We start from the raw sequence: 21,043 nt of genomic DNA on the forward strand, positions 1-21,043 counted from the left end.
TGTACATACTGTACATACTGGTTGCTGCTTCTTTTTTATGTATATATTGAAAGTCAGTGATTCTCAATGTTTTTTCATGTCCCATGAAATATAGTTGTAGTTGTAGTACTTCTTAGTTATTGAAAGAACCACACAAGAGAAATGTATTAGAAAGATATGTATTAAATACATTTGCAGAATATCATAGTTATAGATTTGTTAGATTAGAACTAAATATATATACTATTATAGTTTTATATATATATATATAAAATTGTGCCACGGACCCCACTTTGAGAATCACTGCTGTAAGAATGTTGTGTTTATAGAATCTTTTTACCCCTAATGCTTTTTCAAGCACATCAACACGACAATAAAACACCCTTAAGTTTGTAGTTGGAGGTAAAAAGGACACAGAAGTTGAAAAAGCATAGTGGACCTAGCAATGAGTCAGGCATGCTGTTGTCCTTTGTCTTGTTCATGCTCCATTGATCTGTCCTCCCACCCATCATAGGACCTGAGCGAGAGAAAGCGAGAGAGAGAGAGAGAGAGAGAGAGAGAGAGAGAGAGAGAGAGGACATTGGCAAATCAGAGAGGACAGTGGGGACAAAGAGCCAGATGGAGAGAGAAAATTAGTGGGAGAAGTTAAAAAAAGAAAGAAGAAGAGGTGAATGATCGGGGGCAGAATGAAATGAACCAGTTGGATGAAACACAAAAACATATGCTAATGTGAGACTTTGGAAATATTCAAATGTGTGCAAGATGTACACAGCATAAGTCTCTCCATGTTTTGTCTCAGTAGGAAAATCACAGGTGTAAATAATAAAATGAGTGATGACTAAATTCCATTTAGCCGCTTCAGTTTCAGGTCCCTGATACACCGTCATGTCTTATTGGGACTGAATAGAACGGAGCCATAATGAATTGGTGACATCTGTGACTACTTTGACTATACTATGTATACTATGAGTTTTTGAATAAAGGTAGATGGTGACATGCGTCTTCTTCCTCTTCTTTAATGTCTAACAATATAGACACGACTGTGACAATGTTGTTGTATATATTGATGTAATAGTTGTAGATGGAAATAAGGCTGGGAAATATATACATTATTATATCATATCGATATATTGCTATAGACTATATATACCCACTTAGTCATTAAATCCCCATTACTGATGATTATTAATTCAAAAAGGTCCCTGTGAACATTTTAAGCTTGTGAATATACATTACTTTAATGTAATACAAAAATGTCCCAATTGTTATTTTCAAAATAAACTACAACTCCCATTGGCCTATGCAACAAAAAAACTATTCTGTGCAAACGTCTTCTATACTAAAGTGGGACAACCCGTGTGATATATAACCTCCCCCCTCACCAGACAGGTAGTCAGAGCTGAAGGCAGGCTGTCCTTGCGGGTCTTGGCGTCCCCCTGATGACATCATTGATGACATCATGCCTGGACCTAAAGGAGATACGGACCATAATCAGCATCAAACAAACAGAAACATCACTGACGTGCTCATTATTGTTCCAAATAAATTAAAGATTGAAACCCACACCTCGCATGAATGACCGATAAGTTTCCGAAACGTCTCTTTTAACATACTCCACGTGGTGAGGCTGAAAACTGCACCTGAATCTGTCACTCTGCTTCTGTCAGTTGTTTAACCATCAAACAGGTCTCGCTTCACAAAACCGGCCTCTCCAGCCCGTCTGTGTGTGTCTGTGTGTGTCTGTGTGTGTCTGTGTGTGTTTTGTACTCTCTTTGACATTGAGGCAAGCAGACACAACACGTCGCTGAAGGGACTATCACCATGGTTACGCAAGGAGAGGACGACAGTATCTGCGTCTCTCTAGGCAACGCCTGTTGTCAGTGGACGTGTCTTAAAGGATCGATGCACATGTGCCACCCAGCTGAGGCACACTCACACGCATGCACACACATACGCTATTGATAAATGTTTGATGTTACTGTTAGAGGTGAGGGAAGCAGGAGGAGGACGGGAGTGCTGCTGTTTAACACAACAAATCAAAAGGGTGATGCAACCCATTGACTAAGTAAAGATGTGTACTGCTGGCTCCATTAAATCCCATTAAGCAGTACAAATATAAAACTTGCTATTTATATAACTACAAAAGTATCTTATCAACTAAATAATTAAAATATTTACTGCATGTCTACTTACTTCAGCAGGGGCTACCACCTGATCAAATGAAGCTAACCACTGATGTCCACTATACATCCATATTCAGGTAAAACATGACTTCAGTAAAACTAAACCTCATGAGCTTTACAAATGTGCTTTTCAATAAAAAAAAAGCTTTTGTTATGTATTTCATGAGATGTGCGAGTGTTGGTTTCATTCTGTGCAGTCTGTACCAACAGTGGTGGAAGAAGCATTGACTCTACTTAAGGCTAGGGTGGGTAATGTATTTTAGAATACTTTGCTTGTTACTTTTGGATATGCATCTGTCCATGGTCCTTAAAAAACCAGTGTGAAATATAGACAGTAAGGCCTACAACAGAGACATATCAGGTATCACTAACTCCTGCAACATGATTGTTCAAGTTGTCACTGTTCTAAAGTAAAGCACAGTGAAGGAGTTTACACTCAAACTGAAAACATGTTTTCCACCAAATGTTTCAGGGGGAATAAGGACACACATTTTTGGCGCAGGGCCAACATCAGTGTAATGGTGGATATCATGAATAATTAACAAGTGCTCATTAACTGAGTTTGAGCACACTGGATCAAGTGCAAGTGTGTTGTGAGAGCAAGTATTCCTCTATGGCTGTATACATGTTCAACTCCAGAAAGGTAAGGCATGCATGGATTGCTGACAGGGTTTCTGCCAGTTTCAACAAGTTACATTCATGACTTTTGAAGACCCTTTTAAGACGACATAGAATGATTAATACCTATTTGGATTTTGTGGTCATACGAGCAGAAGTATGAAGTATTTACATGTTTCAACATAGGCCTACAATAGTAATATATAGCAGCAATGAATATATTAGGGTTAGACTGATATGTTAGTTGTTCCAGGTATTGCTGGCGAACAATATTGAGAGAAGGCCGGCAGCTGTTGCAGACTTTTCATTGCGGCTTGATGTTTTTTTTAAATTGTGTGATTTTAACGCTTTGATTCCAAATGGTCCTATTTTTATTGCTTCATACAAAGGCAGCACATATTTAACGTAGTATTCACCATCCATGTCTGATTGAATTTGCAGAATCTAAGTCTAAATCAAGCTAAATCTAAAATCTAAATCATGACAGCACCATGGAGAGAGTAACGCTTTATGGATGTGCTCGAGTAAATTCTGACCTGAATTTAAGACTTTTTAAAGGTTCAATGTGTAATTCTGAGCCACCTGCTCCAAAGAAATAGGGGGCAGTATTTCACCCCTAAACAGGGTCCATACTATCTCTAATGTTCATATTTAAAATGTTGTAATTTGGCATATTTATTGTATTCTAATGTATTCATTATATTGTGTATTGCATTTACTCCTGTGTGATTCCTGTCAGTCACTCAGTCAGTGGACAAGAACACCAAAATTCGACCAAACTGTTGAAACTCTGAGAGCCGATCAGAAAACATCTGCCGTTTTATAATCTTCACGTGGAGCTGATCATCTGTGTTTACTGAGGCACTAATGTTAACCGGGGGCTGTAGTCCGTGTAAAGTTACGTTTGTTTATTAGACTTAATCCAAAGTGGCAGAAACTAGAAAACGACCCGCATATTTGTCTCATCTTCCCGGTGGCGGCACAGCAAGGAGAGCAGCCCGACGGAGCCCCAGTCAGCAGGCGAAGAGACTTGAGCTCAGCCAGAACAAGCTCCAGCGCCGGCAGTCACAGCGGGCTGCTGGACCTGTGTAACGGCAGCAACAGGGAGTCTGCTGTTCCCCGGTGCTGTGGCTGAACTCAAGCTAACTGCTAACTGAAGTTTCTGATACTGGCTGTAATATTTACAAACGAGTCACGCAGCTGTACTTTGTCTCCCTCCGTACTGAGGGCAGACTGGCTCTACAGTGACTCACTATCGCCTCTAGAGGAACAAGTGGTATTACAAGACTGGACGGAACGCAGCTACTCAGTTGGCATGCTAACTTCAGTAGATATCTCTGCAACACAACACATAATGTAGATGTAACGTCAACACTGTTAGCTCTTCACATTCTGTTGATAATGTTAGTTCATTGTTTTAATGTTCTAAGGACGCAGGACAAACAGCAGACCAAATAACTGCAGGGTTGTTCCTGACAGTTTTCCTCCTCATCGATCACTCTTCAGATGCCAGTCACTCTTTCTGTCTGTTTCCCCTCATCATTGTCGTACTTTCACTCAACATCTCTTTGTGTTTTTTGTTATCCATCTTCTACTTTTTGCATGCAAGATGTTACAGCATCTTATAAAGGCATGGATAGATGCAAAAAGTTTGCTACCTTTACTTTTTGCTCTTGCTCTCTCTCAGACAGACACACACAACACACACACACACACACACACACACACACACACACACACACAGACTGTATGTGCGTGCAGGCACAGTCAGAACCCAGACAGTCCTCTGAGGACAGCAGGCAGTACCGAGCCTCAAGGTCAAACACCTTTTGTTTTTTACATTATTTTTATGGCATTTCTGCTTCACTGGACTGGTAGCTCTTTCGAACAAACTGCCAGGAGAAACAAGTCAATATAATACAAAAGGGGAACCACCACAAAAATAGCTTTTATTGCGTAGTTTGATGAGTGCTTGGTAAGATGACATCTTTAGATTGGTATAGGAAGAAATAATAATAATAAAAATAAATAAGTATGATCCTTGAGACATGTTGTATGCTTTACAAAAGGTGAAGATCGAAGTCTCAAGTTCATATGAAAAGTACAAGGCAGTTTAGCACACATGCAAAATATTTTGCAACGGATGCTATTTTCTACTAAGCTTGAAACACCATATTTATCAATAGAGCATGTGCTCTGAGTCTCACATTGGTAAATGTATTTTCTTATGCTTAAAAGTGTCCCTCTGAGTCATTAACTATTAGTTTAAGGTGATGATTTATTTCAGCGTAACCACATTCTAATTTCTCATTTATATTGATTAATTTCCTTTAAAACCCAGAACGTTGTCCTACTTGTGAGCTGCCTGTGGGACCTTTCTCTTACACACACTCAGCAGGAGGGAAAACGTGACGAGACTGCACATTGAGCGTCCGTACTGTTGATGATGTTAATGAAACATCGAAGAATGGTCCGCGCAATACTACATTGTTGGAGTGTCCCTTTCAGGATGCTGACATAGTCTCTAACACACACATTTCTCCTCAGAGGTTAGAGCGCATGGCTGTGTGCTGTGCAGTGCCTCTGAAGTAGTTTGGAGCTTGCTGAAGCGCACTTTGCGATGATGGACTGAACTGTTGGGTTACCAAGGCTGAACCCAGCTGCACTTCAGCTCACAGCAAGAGAACAGCTTTCTAGATGATGGCAGTCCGCCTTTAGGCAAACCTGATGCCTCAGTACGTTTAGATAAACATCTTATGGGTCATTACAGATGGGCAACAAGGTCAAGGCTAAATATATATTCAGCCTACTTTAAAAGGAATCATATTAGTATTAGGGGTGCATCTCTGCTTTAGTTCAACTCTTGGTGGGTTTTGATTGGCCAGTTAGCGAAGTTATCGTACTCTGGTGCGGACAACAACAACAACAACAACCGGTCTGGGACCGCCAGGAAGAGGTGGTCTCGGACCGTTTCCAAGTGAACCCAAGATTGGTTCGATTGGAGTGAGAACTTAAATCAGACCCAATAGCAGGAAGTGAACCCAAACACAGGGATTATGGGCGCGATATTTGTTTGCGATGGAGACAGGTAAACAATAACGTGATAACTATCAAAAACGTGCAGAGATCATGGCTGTAATATTGACAAGCCCTGAGTCTGACTGAGTCAGGCAGCTGTACTTCTTCTTTCTCTGGTCTGAGGGCAGACTGGAGCTACATCCACTCACTATCTCATTTAGAGGAACAAGTTGTACTACACGACTGGACGGAGCGGAACTAGTCAGTTACACTGCGTATTTCAGAACAACACATAGAAGTAACGTCAACACTGTTACCTCTTCACATTCTGTTGATAATGTTAGTTTATTGTTAATTGTGTTAAGTTTCAATTCTGGCATTTCATACACATTTAATCTTTAAACACTGAACAATTGAAAACATTCTCCTTCGTATCATTTTTAGACATTTATCCCCAAAATATGTAAAAAAAAGAAATTAAAAACCATGATGAAATCCTGTCGTTATCCATCATAATCTCCTGATGTTAGGAGGCCTGTCCCCGCCCCGTTTCATGCAGCTAATATTGACGTGTGTATGTTGCTTGTGCTTAAGTCTTTTTCTCCAAGCCAAGGACAGGGGAGGTTAATGTCAAACTACAGCATCCCATCCTCAGTCACAGCTGTCACTATCTCTGTAAAAAGATAAGCACTTAGACTGAGGGAGAGAGTGGAGGGGTGAAAGGTAAGGGAGGGAGGAGGAAGGCCGTGGGTAGCAAAGGGATGGAAACATGTTTTTCAATTAAGAGACCTATGAGATATATTCTAAACATCCATACAGTATATAATTGTCACATTAGTTGTTGATGCTGGTGTAACTGTTGTAAATAAATACAATCATAGTGGAGATGACTGGTAGCCTCAATAAACAGTGTTATTGTTGTTGCTAAAAGAAATATATATGTACTGTATATTTATTTATAATAAACCCCCAATGCTTCTTGCTGCAAAGACGATGATGGGAGGTAGGAAGCGATAAAGCAGGGGGTGCAGAGAAGGATGGAAGATACATTGGATGCGTTTGTTTAAATGATGGATGGTGGGATACACAGAAAGTGAGCACCTTTTACCAGAAATGAATGACGCAGAGCAAAATAATGATCTAATAGAGAAAGTAAGAGAGATGCATGACATCAGAGCATGAGTAATCGAAGGGGAAATAAACACATGAAAACAGAAGCATAGGGAGGCAGAGGAACAGGAAATTATTCTCTCCTATGGGTAGAGATGTAGCTGTGGTCCTGAAAGCCATTAATAGCATAACAACACACTCCAGATGCTGTGCAATAATGGTGCAATCCCATGGTCATTGAATATGTGATGAAAATCCTGTTACTGTGACTGACAGAGTGTGGAACTGGTGGTACCTCTGTGGTTACTGCCTCAAAACTATCAAACAAGACAGGTTCTCGTCTGAATGTAAATCATTTAAACTTGAACTCTACACAGCTCAGATCCTCAGTCAGTGTTCCAGAAGTGCTGTAAAAGCTTCAGTTACATCATATTAACTTCAACATATCTGCTGAACTCAGCACACTCACACACCCTAATTATTGGCAGTGACAGCCAAGGTGTGCGTGTGTGTGTGCGCGTGTGTGTGTGTGTGTGTGTGTGTGTGTGTGTATGATGACCTCACCAGAACTGCATGTGTGTGGAGTTGCTGGTATTGATTCCAATGTGCTGCAGTCACATGTGCATGTGACTGCAGTGTCTTTTACTGTAACACACACACACACACACACACACACACACACACACTTGCACTCATGCACTCAGAAATGCAAAAAATACTGACCCACGCACACACACGCACACACAGAGTGGTCCCTCTCCCCTTCTCTCTTTCTCCCTTGTACCTCAAACCCGCATACGTGCAGTGAAAGTACACACACTGCAGGGATGTGTTCTCATGCCTCAGCAAACACAGCTCCTTCCCAGCTTGATAGAAACACTAGCAGACTGCAGTATTACTTTAACTGTATTGTGCTGCTGCATAAACCCAGTCAACTAAATTTCAATCTGATTTAATTTAAACCTGGATGATTTTAAATCCAAGGTCAACTAAAGTAAAAACAATATATAATAAATGACAAACAGTTTTCTAATTTAAGTACCCTAAGTGCTACCCAATGACACATTTGTAGTTGTAGTAAAAACATCTCACGTAAGAAATGTACAAATGTTTCATAAAACACGATTTACACCTGTCAAAGTTATGTGAATCTAAAATGATGGTCAAATATTTTTTTACCACAAATTCCACACAGTAATTACAGCTTGTTTTGCACAACACTAAAGTAGCCTATTAAAAACACATACTGAAATATATGGGTTAAAATATTTTTTGTAGAAATTAAAAATAAAGCTGGTAGCTGCACTAGAATCAAGGAAAATGATGTTCAAGTTGAATATTCTTACCACAGTTGCAGATACTTTCACTTTTTTAAAGTAAGAAAACTTTATTGACTCAATTACAGACAAGAACTTCTTGATAAGGAGCTCTCTTGGCTCTGTCGGCCCTCAACCACAGACCAAATCTCAACACAAAGTAAGTTTAGAAATCTCAGAACTCTGCCAACGTATGTCATCCATACCACCCTATCTAGCTTACTTCTTTATATTATATGCAATGGCAATTTGCAAAAAGACAATACACACACACACTTTGCCAATAACTCCTTGAACTGTCCCTGTTTGCTTCAATTGTCTGCAATAGGGACCTTCCCCTGTTTGTGCTCACACCAGCATAACATATCAAAGTATATTGCGTTTGCTACAACACACACATGTATTATTCATTTAAGTTGGACAGTAGGCTGTGAATAACACATCCTTGAGTTTACCAATTTTAGATCTGAGCATGATTTTATCGGATGTAAACTGTCAGGGTTACAGGATGGCGGTATCTCGCAATAGCTGAACAGTTGACCACATTTTTGTGACTCACTTTCCACAGATGGGAGACGAACCACTTGTGGGCTCATTGGGCTTGTGCCTACATTGCCCACAATTCAATCCAGACTTTTTAATTTTTTTAACTTGTAGTTTTCAGCCCTAACCGACACTGACTCAAGTGACCTCAATTTAAAACTTTATGACCAGGACAGACACAGCTAACTCAACAGGGACCATTAAGAAAATCCCAGTGGGACTGTTATGTCACTGGGCTGTCTGAACAACTAGCTAGGTCCTTTAAGTAACAGAGACTCAGCATTTTTCACAAACCAATCACCACCTTCAGATCTATGGTGGTACACTCTAAATACAAAACTTGAGCTGTGTATGAAATCACATAAGACATCTGTGGGGAACCCTACATTGGTAAACTGGACACCAGAACAAACTGGTGACAGCATCCAACAGAAAGTGTTCAAAGATCATCAACTAGGAGTCCGTAGACTGCAGGAGAAACGACATCACTGAACATCTTTAAACAGAGACCCAATGGGCTTAGAATTGATCCTTGAAGGGTCCCACATTGGTCCCAGGGTTAATATCTTATCACATGTGAGTCTGTGATGCAAAGTGAATTTGATTGAGGGTCTGTGATATTAAAAACCCTGTGGTAAAACATCTGCTGTCAGCACACAGTCTCTTTCTCAGTATACAGGAACACTCATATGGCACATATAGAATGTAGCCTAAAGGCCTACATAGTCACCAGTATTTTAAATAGCCGCACATGTACATGCACAAATAGCCTGCTTATGGTGATCATTATCAAACCAGCTGTGCATGGGCATGCCATATGTCGCATGACTATGTGAGAAGATATGAAGCACGCAACTCTGTTTAATGTGCCATATGTGTGTTTAGCACCAAACATATCAAACTAACCAACAACCTTAATGTCATCTAATTAGCATGATGAATCTGGAATTGGTAATGTACAGTATATGTCAAATTGTGATTAGCTGTAAATTAACATTTTTGGTCACACCATGTAAGGCTATTTTAAAAACACTTAATAAACTGATCCATACATGTCATATTAATGTGGCAGTTAATAATAATAATTTCCACATAAACATGGACACTACTTGATTATTACAGTGACACAGCACTCTGCATCAAATAAATGTTTTGGTTTTCAATACTTACTGCATGACAACAGAGTATACTGTATTATTGCCACGTCACCTGCCAACTTATATAACAAAATGCTAAAATGTACATCATTTATAATTGCAGTGTCAAACACAACTGCTTCTTCAGAGACTTTACAGACCAGGCTGAATCACAATTAAATGAACAATTCATATTATTTCTGGACATCAATAAGTGTAATAAACTAATAATACATATCAGGGAGTTTGTAGATAATTCCATTAACTTCTTTGCCTATTTAGATGAACAATGTATGAATGGCATGGATGGGCCTCAAACATTACATTCACTTTTTGTACTGACGCATTAAAAAACTGTTAATGTGAATGTGCTGTTTCTGAGTTTTTTTGTGCTATAAAAACCATCCGCTGATGAAGACCATGAGATCCAGTTAAACACTTTGGAAAAAGCTAGTAAGTGAGCCTTTACTCAAGAAGTTCAGTTCACTTGTCCTGAGGAGTACTACTTAGCCTGTAAAAAAGGTTGTAATGTGGCTTTGGATGGAACTAAACTCTAAAATAACCCTGATGGTGTCATGATGTCTTAATAAAAATGCTATTGAGATGCATCATGGGAAATGTAGGGTTCAGCATTTTTGGATCCTGACCCATACTAGGGACTAAAAGTCAGGATATCTCTGCCCCTGCTGCTTCGATTTTGACCACTTTTTTTTTTATCTGTTTCTTGAGAGTCCCACAACTCCAAACATGGCGATCTGCAAGTGCCATCAAACACTGGTTCCCTACAGCTCTGAACTGTTGCGAGTCAAACACTGACAGCTAGACAGGTTAACATTTAACTGGACCCGACTGTGCCACTGGCTGGGTGCCAAATGTGCGTGTGTGCGTGCGTGTTGATGGTAATGATGCAAATACAGCACTGTCTCCAGGCTGACACAGCATAACAATGGCAGGAAGATAGAAAGATCAAGAGGACGGGTGGAATAGAGACCAAAGGAAAAAAAGGGAAAATAAGATGAGGAAAAATAAAGAGAACTAGCCTGAGCGATAACAACAGAGAAAGACAGTCCGTTAATTTAAGTCTAGACAGGGTTGGCCAAAGTGTCGAGGCAATTACACTTAATCTTCCAAAATCACACACATACACACACACACGCACACGCAGACACATATACACAGACACACTCTCTCAGGAGGATCCCTGCTGGCCCTGATACATAGAGTAGTCTGAGGATCTTGTAACGTCTGTATTATATGCAGTGATAATAACAAGAAAAATGTAAGTCCATGATCATTATTTGCCTGCTGTTGACTAGAACTAATATTGAAATTACATGATCTCTTAATTTCAACCAGCCAAAGGCTGAAACATGTTTCAATATGCAGTTGTTGAAAACAACATGAATTATTAGGACATCATGTCTCTGTAAGAACCGGGGGAAAGGCCTTATTGAAACAGTGTATGTTAAATTTAACATCAATAAATTATGAATGCAATATAATAATTGTTAACAAAAAGAACTGACATTCTCTGATAGTAAAACTGTACGGAGCTAAATCCGGGCCAAAGGTTTTGATCATTTGAAGAAAAAAAATTGAACGTTGAAAGTTTAAGGTTTGATCTTTGAAAAATACAATAATATATTCAAACTAAAAATAAGTGCATGAAAGGTTTTTACAGGTTGAATATCATTTTTGATTCAGTTCTGAAATCTTTTGAAGTTATTTATTTAAATTTTTCACTTTCATATACTGTATATTTTGACATTTGAGTTCTTGTTATTTTCATTTTCAGATTTTATGTTTTCAGAATCAGATCTTGTTTTTTCGCTTTCAGACATTTGTCCCTGATCTAGCGTGGGAGGCGTGGTGTCCACTGAGAGGGGTGTTGAAATGTGAGTGACAGTGCAGCTGAGAATACAATCTGAATCTGAAAACATAAAATCTGCAAAATATATAATTTATTCCAAATTATTAGAGTAACTACATGTGGACAATCTCTCAATAGGATAGAAACGACTGTTGTCCCTTGTTAGCACAAATTACCCCCCCCTCCCCCCCTTCTATATATTAATCCATGTCTATGTGTGTCTACAGGGCTTTTGTGTCTGCTCTATTTATCTCCGGCCTGGACGTCTCTCTGGACTGCTCTCCTTTCCTCGAATCCTCCAGTAGTCTCTTTTCTATATTATTTCTCTTTTAATCTCCCTGCTCTGCACTTTCCTTTGCCTATCATCCATCTATTGTTCACTTCATCTGTGTAAAGGTAGGAATGTTATTCTATCTCTATCTATGTTTCTGAACTCTATAGCCACTATGAAATACTTAAAATTATAATATTTTCTCTCTCCCTCTCTCTGCCTCTCCCTCTCTCTCTCTCTCTCTCTCCTCTCTCCCTCTCTCTCTCTCCCTCTCTCTCCCTCTCTCTCCTCTCTCTCCCTCCCTCTCTCTCTCCCTCTCCTCTCTCTCTCCCTCTCTCTCTCCCTCTCCTCTCTCTCTCTCTCCCTCCCTCTCTCTCCCTCCTCTCTCCCTCCTCTCTCTCCCTCCCTCTCCCTCCCTCTCCTCCCTCTCTCTCTCCTCTCCTCTCTCTTCCCTCTCTCTCTCCCTCCCTCCTCTCCCTCTCCTCTCCCTCTCTCTCCTCCCTCTCTCTCCCTCCCTCTCCTCTCTCTCCCTCTCCCTCCTCTCTCTCCCTCTCTCTCTCCCTCTCTCCTCTCCCTCTCTCTCCCTCTCTCTCCCTCTCCTCTCTCTCTCTCCCTCTCCCTCTCTCTCTCCCTCTCCTCTCTCTCCCTCTCTCTCTCCCTCCTCCCTCTCCCTCCCTCCTCTCCTCCCTCTCCTCTCTCTCCCTCTCTCCTCTCTCTCCCTCCCTCTCCCTCTCTCTCCCTCTCCCTCCCTCTCCCCTCCCTCCCTCTCTCTCCCTCCCTCTCCCTCTCTCCTCCTCTCTCCCTCCCTCTCCCTCTCTCCTCCCTCTCCCTCCTCCTCCCTCTCTCCTCTCCCTCCCTCTCCCTCCCTCTCTCCTCTCCTCCCTCCCTCTCTCTCCCTCCCTCTCCCTCCCACCCTCTCCCTCTCTCTCCCTCTACCTCTCGCTCCCTCTCTCTCTCCTCTCTCCCTTCCCTCTCTCCTCTCCCTCTCCCTCTCCCTCCTCAATTGCTTCTATTGCTTCTCAATCAGCTGTCGATGGGAGTTCACTCTTTCAAGTTAAACCAATCAGATTTTGCCACGATCTCCCCCAAGCCAATCATATTGCTGCTGTCAAACTGTTCCTTTCTTTGCCTCGGTCAGTTGTTATTACAGTGCAGAATCGATGCATCCCTCCTCCACCCCATTCACCTCCATCATATCCAGTGTCCGGGGTTTCTTCCAAAAATCATTAGAAATCCTGCTCCATATCCCATCTATCCAGATCTTCAGCCAACTCTCTTCATCTCTTCACACAGAAAATGGAGTCTGAAGAGGTGGGGCTCATTAATTGAGCTGCGTGGGCTATCCAAGCTACTGATATCATGAACCTCCTCACAGTGAAACAGAACAGTTCAACACTTAGAGCCATCAGCCTCCAGACAAACAGCTATTTAACTACAGCTGCTGACAGAAATCTGACGGGAAACATCAATCTAATTTGACAAAATTAATCAAGTTAGTATTTTAAAGGAGCATCTTGCCAATGTTATACATAAAGGTCTGTTAACTCGGGCGCCCCGGTAGCGCGGGCGACCAATTTACAAAGGCTGAGTCCTTGCCACAGCGGCCCGTGGTTCGAGTCCGAACCGTGGCCGTTTGCTGTATGTCGTCTCCTTTCTATCTCCCCCTTTCCTAATCTACATCTCACTGTCATTAAAGGCATACAAGCCCCAAAAATATGTATGTTAACTCGTCATAAGGGAAAGAGTGTGGAAACAGTTCATGTCATGTCATCATGTCATCTCATTTCTGAAGTCTGAGAAATACCTACATGACGTCATAGTGATGTCATAGTGATGTCATCAGGTTTATCTCAGCTTGGATTTGGAGGTCACAACATGTTTACAGAATACCTGCAATGGAAACTCTTGGTGTGATGTTTGAATGTGGATTTGGAGCTTGATCCATTCCAGGAACTAAAAGTCAGGATATCTTTGACTCTGCTGCTTCAATTTTGACCATTGACAAAAACTTGCAAAAACTACAATTACACTGACGGAGGATTTAAGGAGAGTGTGGTTATTTGGCTTAAAAATCACTAGTATGGTCCTTTAAGAGTGCAGTGAACACACACAAACTGCAATGAAATTGTCCATTCGAGCCAGTTTACCAGCTTGAAACTGGAATCCAATTTCATCCAGACGACTTAAATCCAGTGATACTTCTAAATGCCTCCCAGCCAACTCAACTCTCACCTCCTCCTGAAAAGAGAACTTCCCTACAGGGATCAACATCACATTCGGGAAAAAGCATCACTCCCTCTTCACATCTTTGCTTAAACGCTCACGGCGACTTACCGCTCTTAGTGTCCTTTCCATCCAGTAAGGGTCGGTAGTCGCTCTTGCTGACCGTCTCTCCCACCTTGTCATCATAGCTCTCTTTCTCCAGCGAGGCCACAAAGTCTCTCTTCAGCAGGGCCTCAGCAGGGGCCCCACCTGGGACCCCACCTGCACCCCCACCCAGAGCATCTCGCAGGCTCAGGTCCATAGTCCTGTTACTGGAGAGAAAAAGGAGAGGTGTGATTACATTTATTATTCTTTGCTTATTATTGCCATTTGTTTCTCCTTTACCCACTGCACAGGTCGTCTTAACAGTCATATTGCCTGTGTGTCGTAAATAAAACTGTAACTTCTTCCTTCCCGTAATCACTATATGTGTTATTTGTATAAGAGTGACCTCTTCACACCTTTTACAAGCCTGTCAGTTCAGGTGAGAAGTGGTGTGACAGCCCAGTTCACACAATTTGTAGACAGATCGCAGATGTGGCCTGATAATAAAAATCTTCCAAGAACACAGACTGGACTATGTGACTCTGCTTTCACTGTTCTACATATCTATCTCTCTTAATTCACTTTAGTGGGACATGCTTGCTTATAAGACAATATATATCGACAAAAATGTTGTTTAAATCATAAGATATTCATTTGTTCTGTATTATTTCAATTGAAATATATATATATATATATATATATATATATTTCAAGATTTTGCCCAGCCCTACAATATTTGCCTGTGGAATAAGTAAATTAATGTTAGTAATTACAATTCTTTGCTAAAGATACTAAGGTATGCCTGGAGGACATAATGAGTGTGTTGTGTCTTGGCACTCATGCTGATACTACAGCAGCTGTTAAACATCGATGAGGCACTTCTCCTGATGCAGTGGTCAATACAAAAGATGAATAAACAATGACCTCTAAATAAGTAATGCCATGAAGCCAATAGAAATAAATTAAGTATCCAGAAAACTATTTATTTTTGTTTTTTTTACATTAAGGTTTTGTAGAAATAAATGACTTTTATATTCAACCAAAACATTTTGTTTTTTAGCCACGATGTGCCGATCGGAGAAGACGATGTGATAAAGCTGCTGCTTTTCGGGAGTGTTGGCGCTTGGCAACAGGATGGTAATGTATCCTCACGTATTGACTCGCCGCTGTCAGGCGTCAAGATGCCACCAGTGTGTGGACTGACACAGAACATAATGGGTGCCAGTGTTCTGATGTGCGTCATACACTGCAAGTGTGCGTCGCCATTATTTTTAGTTGTTTCTGCTAATAAAGCTAGAGAGAAATATATATTATTATATATAAAAGATAGTCTCATAGGCAACAATCCCAGATGCTTAGGACCAGTTAATTTAGGACTGGAGGGTAATTGGAACATATGACTATGAAATTACTTTCATACCTGCCTGAATTACAGCGAGGCTCCATTATTAGGCTGAACACCATCTTTCGCTTCATCTCTCTGACATTGAATTATCACAGGAAGGAAATTGATTTTGTTGTACTGCCCTCCTTTTCTCCTCACTTCATTCAAAGCTCAGTGCTTTTGTCAAAGTCAGAATCTTGTTGGAATGATGACTCATTTTTTCCAGGGATCTGATTGGTTGTATTTTTGACTGGTTTTGATCCAGTACTCCTAACTGATCCTGCTTCAGAGCAGGTTCCCTGTGCAGTAAAAGTTACCATGGTGATCGACACCAGTTTAAAGAAAAGCTGAGTTAAGTCCAAAGATAGCCAGCTAACCCACTGATGAGGAAAACCTTTTCCAAAGTAAGTGGACTGCATAGTATTTAAGAATGAAACTCTTCAAATATAAATGATTTTCCTCCCTGTCACTGAAGCTGGAAGACTAGTGAATAGACCTTCACACATTGTATTACATTCTGAAGGAGTGATGCGTTTCATGTTTCAAAGACAGAAATTAAAACAACGGTGTAGCTAAACCAACATAAACTAAATACAAACTTAAATCAATGTTGTTAATGTATTTCAAAACAAAAATAAACCTCAACCTAAAAGATGTAGTATGGTACACTTTTCACTACACTTTCAAAAATGTAAAAGTGTCCCAACAAATAGACAGCATGACCCCTGGACAAACTCCTCTTTCTCTCTTTCTGTTGGTCCCTCAATACTCTCCCAGCAAACAAGCTGTCATTGTCTTGCAACTTTAACACACACACACACACACACACACACACACACACACACACACACACACACACACACACACACACACACACACACACACACACACACACACACACACACACACACACACACACACACACACAGTAGAGTGTTAGCAGGCCTTGAGTGGAACTGTAGGCCATTGTTTGGGGGGAGTAGAGAGTACAGTGGACACCCCACTGTACACACACACACACACACACACACACACACACACACACACACACACACACACACACACTTTGGGTTTCTGTTGCTTTAACATTCTTGTTTTCACTCGTCCCTTCTCCCTATTACTCTATTGCAGTGGATGACTGTCTATTATACTGTTATATTACATCTTTCTCTCAAATACATTTCCCTACACATTCTAGTGACTGCTTTATCACACACATTTTGTGTTATAATCACACAGCACTCTCTCTCTCACACACACACACACACATACTGACTCACGAAGCACTCAATAATTCCATGACTTCAGTACAAAAATGAACCAATCCCAAATAGAGGCTTCCCAACCTCTATTACCCTCTTAGCGTATTATTCTGCAATGTTTATCGCTCCACTGGAGAAGTTTCATAAACCAGAATATTCAGTGGCCTGGAGCTGGTGTTCTTTGTTTTCTCTCACCCATTATGCCTCTCATTACTCACAAATAGCAATTTCTTTTGGTTTTAATTATTATTAATGCATATTTTGACTTATCCTTGAGTGTGACGGACAAAGACAATTCGTTTTTAACTGATGCTGAACCTTTGTATGACCTTGAATTTAGATATTTTTGGATGATTCTTCCAGTCTCTGCAGACAGCTTGGTGCACTTGATCGAAAGGAAAGAAAAGCACTGCAGAAATATGGGATAATACTGCTGTTTTTGTCTATTCATTATTTTGGCCCAGTTAAAAATAAACATTAGGCCACATTCCCGGGAAAAATCACAAGAGGGGATCTCTGTGAAGTGTGATCAGAAAACACACCTTCAATTACAGTTTATTACCATAGGTGCCGCCGAAGAGAACAAAATGTAGATCTTAAAGATTGTAAAATGCATTATGATATAAAGTGGTGATGTGTGTGTGTGCGAAAGAGAGGGAGAAAGAGAAAGGGAGAGAGATGATGATGGGTTGTTGGGTGAGACAGCTGTTGCACTCTGAGGGATTACTCCAATCTCCGCACCCACAATCCCCTGCTCCAGCACCCACCACCTATCTCTCTGAACCCAGCCGGCCTTCTGCTACATAATCATCTCATCCTCCAAAACACTGACAGCTCTCACGCAAGCATACACTCACACACAAATGCAACGGCCACAGTTTGGCAAGAAATCAAACACATATCTGTACCATGACAACAGTAGAGATTTAGTGGATGATATTTTTGTGTGAAAATGAAACATCAACTAAATTAAGCCCCACCCCCCCTGTCACTGTGCTGTACAGATATCAGCACTAGTGGGAATGTTATGTGATTATTTTGTCCAAAACTGTATTTTTGTGACATTTGTCAGTTGTAAATTCAAACAACTCACTCCCTGCCCTGTTAGCACTTACGGTGAAGACGCTAGAGAAGAGAAAACATCATTGGCAGTATCAAAATAATTTATAGGGACGTCAGGATACCAGAAATTCAGTAGTCAATACTAATACCAGTGAACTTCTACGACCTTCGATGCCACGGTAAAAAACAAAACAATAAATCCCACATAGCCTACTTCAATATGCACTCCTTTGTTATATTTGCTTTTTGTTTTTTGTTAGGAAGTATATAAGTATAAGGTCATAATTCCTTCTATAATATCTATTTTATATTGCTTTTAAATCATCTCCTTCCAACAACTGTACTTATTGAAGTTTCTCACCAAAAACTGAATTTTACAAGACTGCATTTGATCACATCATAATAATGTTGTAATCTATTTATGCCCAATTCTCATTTTTACTGAATGGAGCTTGAACACATCATAATGCAAGTCAATAGCAACTCTGTTACCAGCAGCTAACAGCTAACGTTAACTTGCTCTACTCCTGTTGATTTCAACAGAGATTTGTGTTGTCAACAGTGTAGGTCTTCAACAGGGGGGGTACCGCGGAGGTACTGCAAGGGGGGTCGCAAATTCTTTTGTAGATAAAACAAAAAAATACATATAACCCCCTTTAATTATGGGGTTTCTTTTAGGAAGTTTTTCCTTGTGCGATGCAAGGGTCTGAGGACAGAGGGTGTCGTAACCTGTACAGTCTGTAAAGCACACTGAGACAAATGTATAATTTGTGATATTGGGGCTATATAAATACATTTGATTTGATATACATTTTAATATTTATTTTTTGCACATTCACATCCTTCCCAGCCCCCTCCTCGCACAGAACTTTGACAGCACCCCCCCCCCCCCTTCGTTTGAAGCAGGTCCTTGGTCTGAAAAACGTTGAAGACCCCTGCTCTAGACCTTATGTTTTCAGAATTTTGGCATTGACTTTGTACCAAATTATCGGTTCTTGTGACGTCCCTAGTAAAATAAAATTGCATTTCTTCACTTCAAATATTCCAAAACAACAAAAATAATAATTAGAAAAAATTGAAAACTTTTCCTCCAAGTTTGCTTGTGAAAGGAGCGAAAGAAAAAACACTCCAGTCATCAAATGCTCTCTTAGGTGCTTATTTTTGATGAGTGGACAAATGAGACGGACAGGATGGGCAGCTGTTGCCTGGGAACCAGACGACTCTGCGAGCTCATGTTTTTTTTTGCTCTGGCAGATGCGTCTGGACCCCCTCCCCTTTAGACAGATTTCCAGCGGCCAATACCAACCGTTTATCTACTCTGTGTACGAATGTATGGGGCGTGTTTGAAACAAAGAGTCATTTTCAAAAATAACCAATGTGGCTGCAGCTGATGTGGAACTTTCTGTTGGAGCCTCTATCGCATCAGTATTGAACAAACTGGATGGTATATTTTCGCTTAAAGGATAACAATCAGAATCCTTGAGAAGAATGATGTGTTTGCTGTACTTTCGACAGGATTTGGCAAAAGTTTGATAACTAATAATATACCAGTTTATGTCTGCATGGTGCAGTCTTTTCACATCTTCTTTGCACCAAGTTTGATATTGGTCATCTTGACCTGGTCACTGGTTATCTTTAACTGCTGATACTAATTCCCCTTAATAAGATTCTAAATGTTTCAGTGTTTTATTCGTGTATGTTCCAAGCATTGTCATTTATGCATTAACAATGTAACTTTTGTGTTGAGCCACACTTCGCTGCTACCTGTGTTCTGGTGGTTATGGTATATGGTGACTTTGCTAAGGCAAACATTATTCAAATCCACATTATCATAACAAGTATAACTGAGTTTTCAGTAAGCAGGTAGTTAATATTAATGATATTTGGTCATTTACGTGAGGACGTTACTAACTGTAGTTAAGTTTTAGTTTTCTTGCTGTGGAGAGAGGAAAACTAATCTGTACAACAACTCGTGAATTTCGCTAGTTCGTAAGAGAAGTTTCTAAGTATTAAATCGCTCTTACGTACGAGTGGTTCTTGCATGAATCCCAATATGATGATGTGATTGCTGTCTGTACACCACAGGCTTATGGATAATAGAAGAAGTGAATGCTTACAGTCTAGAGAAATGAGCTTATGACCAGAACACTGACTCCACTATGACCTACGGTCAATGCGCAATTTAGCAACACAGTAGACCTTTACTGACACTGACGGATCTGTCTGAAGATGGACATTTATGAATTACTGAAGAGTTATACAACAACAAAAAAGTCAGGGTTCAGGCTGTTTTGCTGTACTGTATGATACAAGTTGGCGTTTACAGATGAGCCACAGGTCAGCTGAGCTCAGTGACGAGTCACAGTAGAATATGTAAGTCTGTGCCAATGATGTAACAACAGTGATTGGAGAGGTTGGTGGCCGCGGGGAGCAGGAGACAGAATCAAACCAAAGAAAATCAAACATTGTTGACTACATTTCTAACTACTTTGCCCATTCATGTATATTTTGCTCTTTAGTGTTGGACAACATAGCATATTTGTTTATTGCTAGATTTTATGGGGCTTGTTTTATGTAAAGTGGCAGTGACCTTTTCCAGCTCAGTATAATCATGATAAATTAATGAAGCACATCACTGCTTGTGCAGCACTTTCAGTTTATCAGCAGCTCTGAATTCAGTGAAGGACAGCAAGTGACCAACACTGCAGCTGTCAGAGTTGTTGTCCAGTCTACTGGAGGGTTTAGAGCGAGAGCGAGAGCGAGAGCGAGAGAAATTGAGTGGGTGGGAGAGAATTTGGTTTGGATCACCAGTGACACAGTGACAAAATAAAGATGGCACTAAATCAACTGTATTTTCACAATCTGCCACTTTTTCTTCTCGGTATCAGGAAGGTTGTCTCTTCAGATAGTTAACTGTACATCAGACGTCTCAGTCTCTGAGTAGTATTAAGATAATCGGCCTAAAGATGAAGGTAAACTCTATT

At 40.5% G+C, this 21,043-nt stretch overlaps 1 protein-coding gene across 4 annotated transcripts in view; it reads right to left on the reverse strand.

Moving 5' to 3' along the window:
* The window catches only part of LOC115022203 (microtubule-associated protein 4-like), an 88,335-nt gene that overhangs the window by 55,785 nt on the left and 11,507 nt on the right, over positions 1-21,043 (reverse strand). For all 4 annotated transcript variants that reach the window (XM_029453143.1, XM_029453145.1, XM_029453144.1 and 1 more), the window contains exons 2-4: positions 14,379-14,578; positions 1,362-1,448; positions 419-496 (exon numbers count right to left, since the gene is read on the reverse strand). In XM_029453143.1, the coding sequence (XP_029309003.1) occupies positions 419-496; positions 1,362-1,448; positions 14,379-14,568 (355 nt within the window). In that variant the 5' untranslated portion in view covers positions 14,569-14,578. The remainder of the gene's footprint in view (positions 1-418; positions 497-1,361; positions 1,449-14,378; positions 14,579-21,043) is intronic.

Source organism: Cottoperca gobio, chromosome 17 (genome assembly GCF_900634415.1).
Source record: "Cottoperca gobio chromosome 17, fCotGob3.1, whole genome shotgun sequence".
Lineage (NCBI taxonomy): Eukaryota > Metazoa > Chordata > Actinopteri > Perciformes > Bovichtidae > Cottoperca > Cottoperca gobio.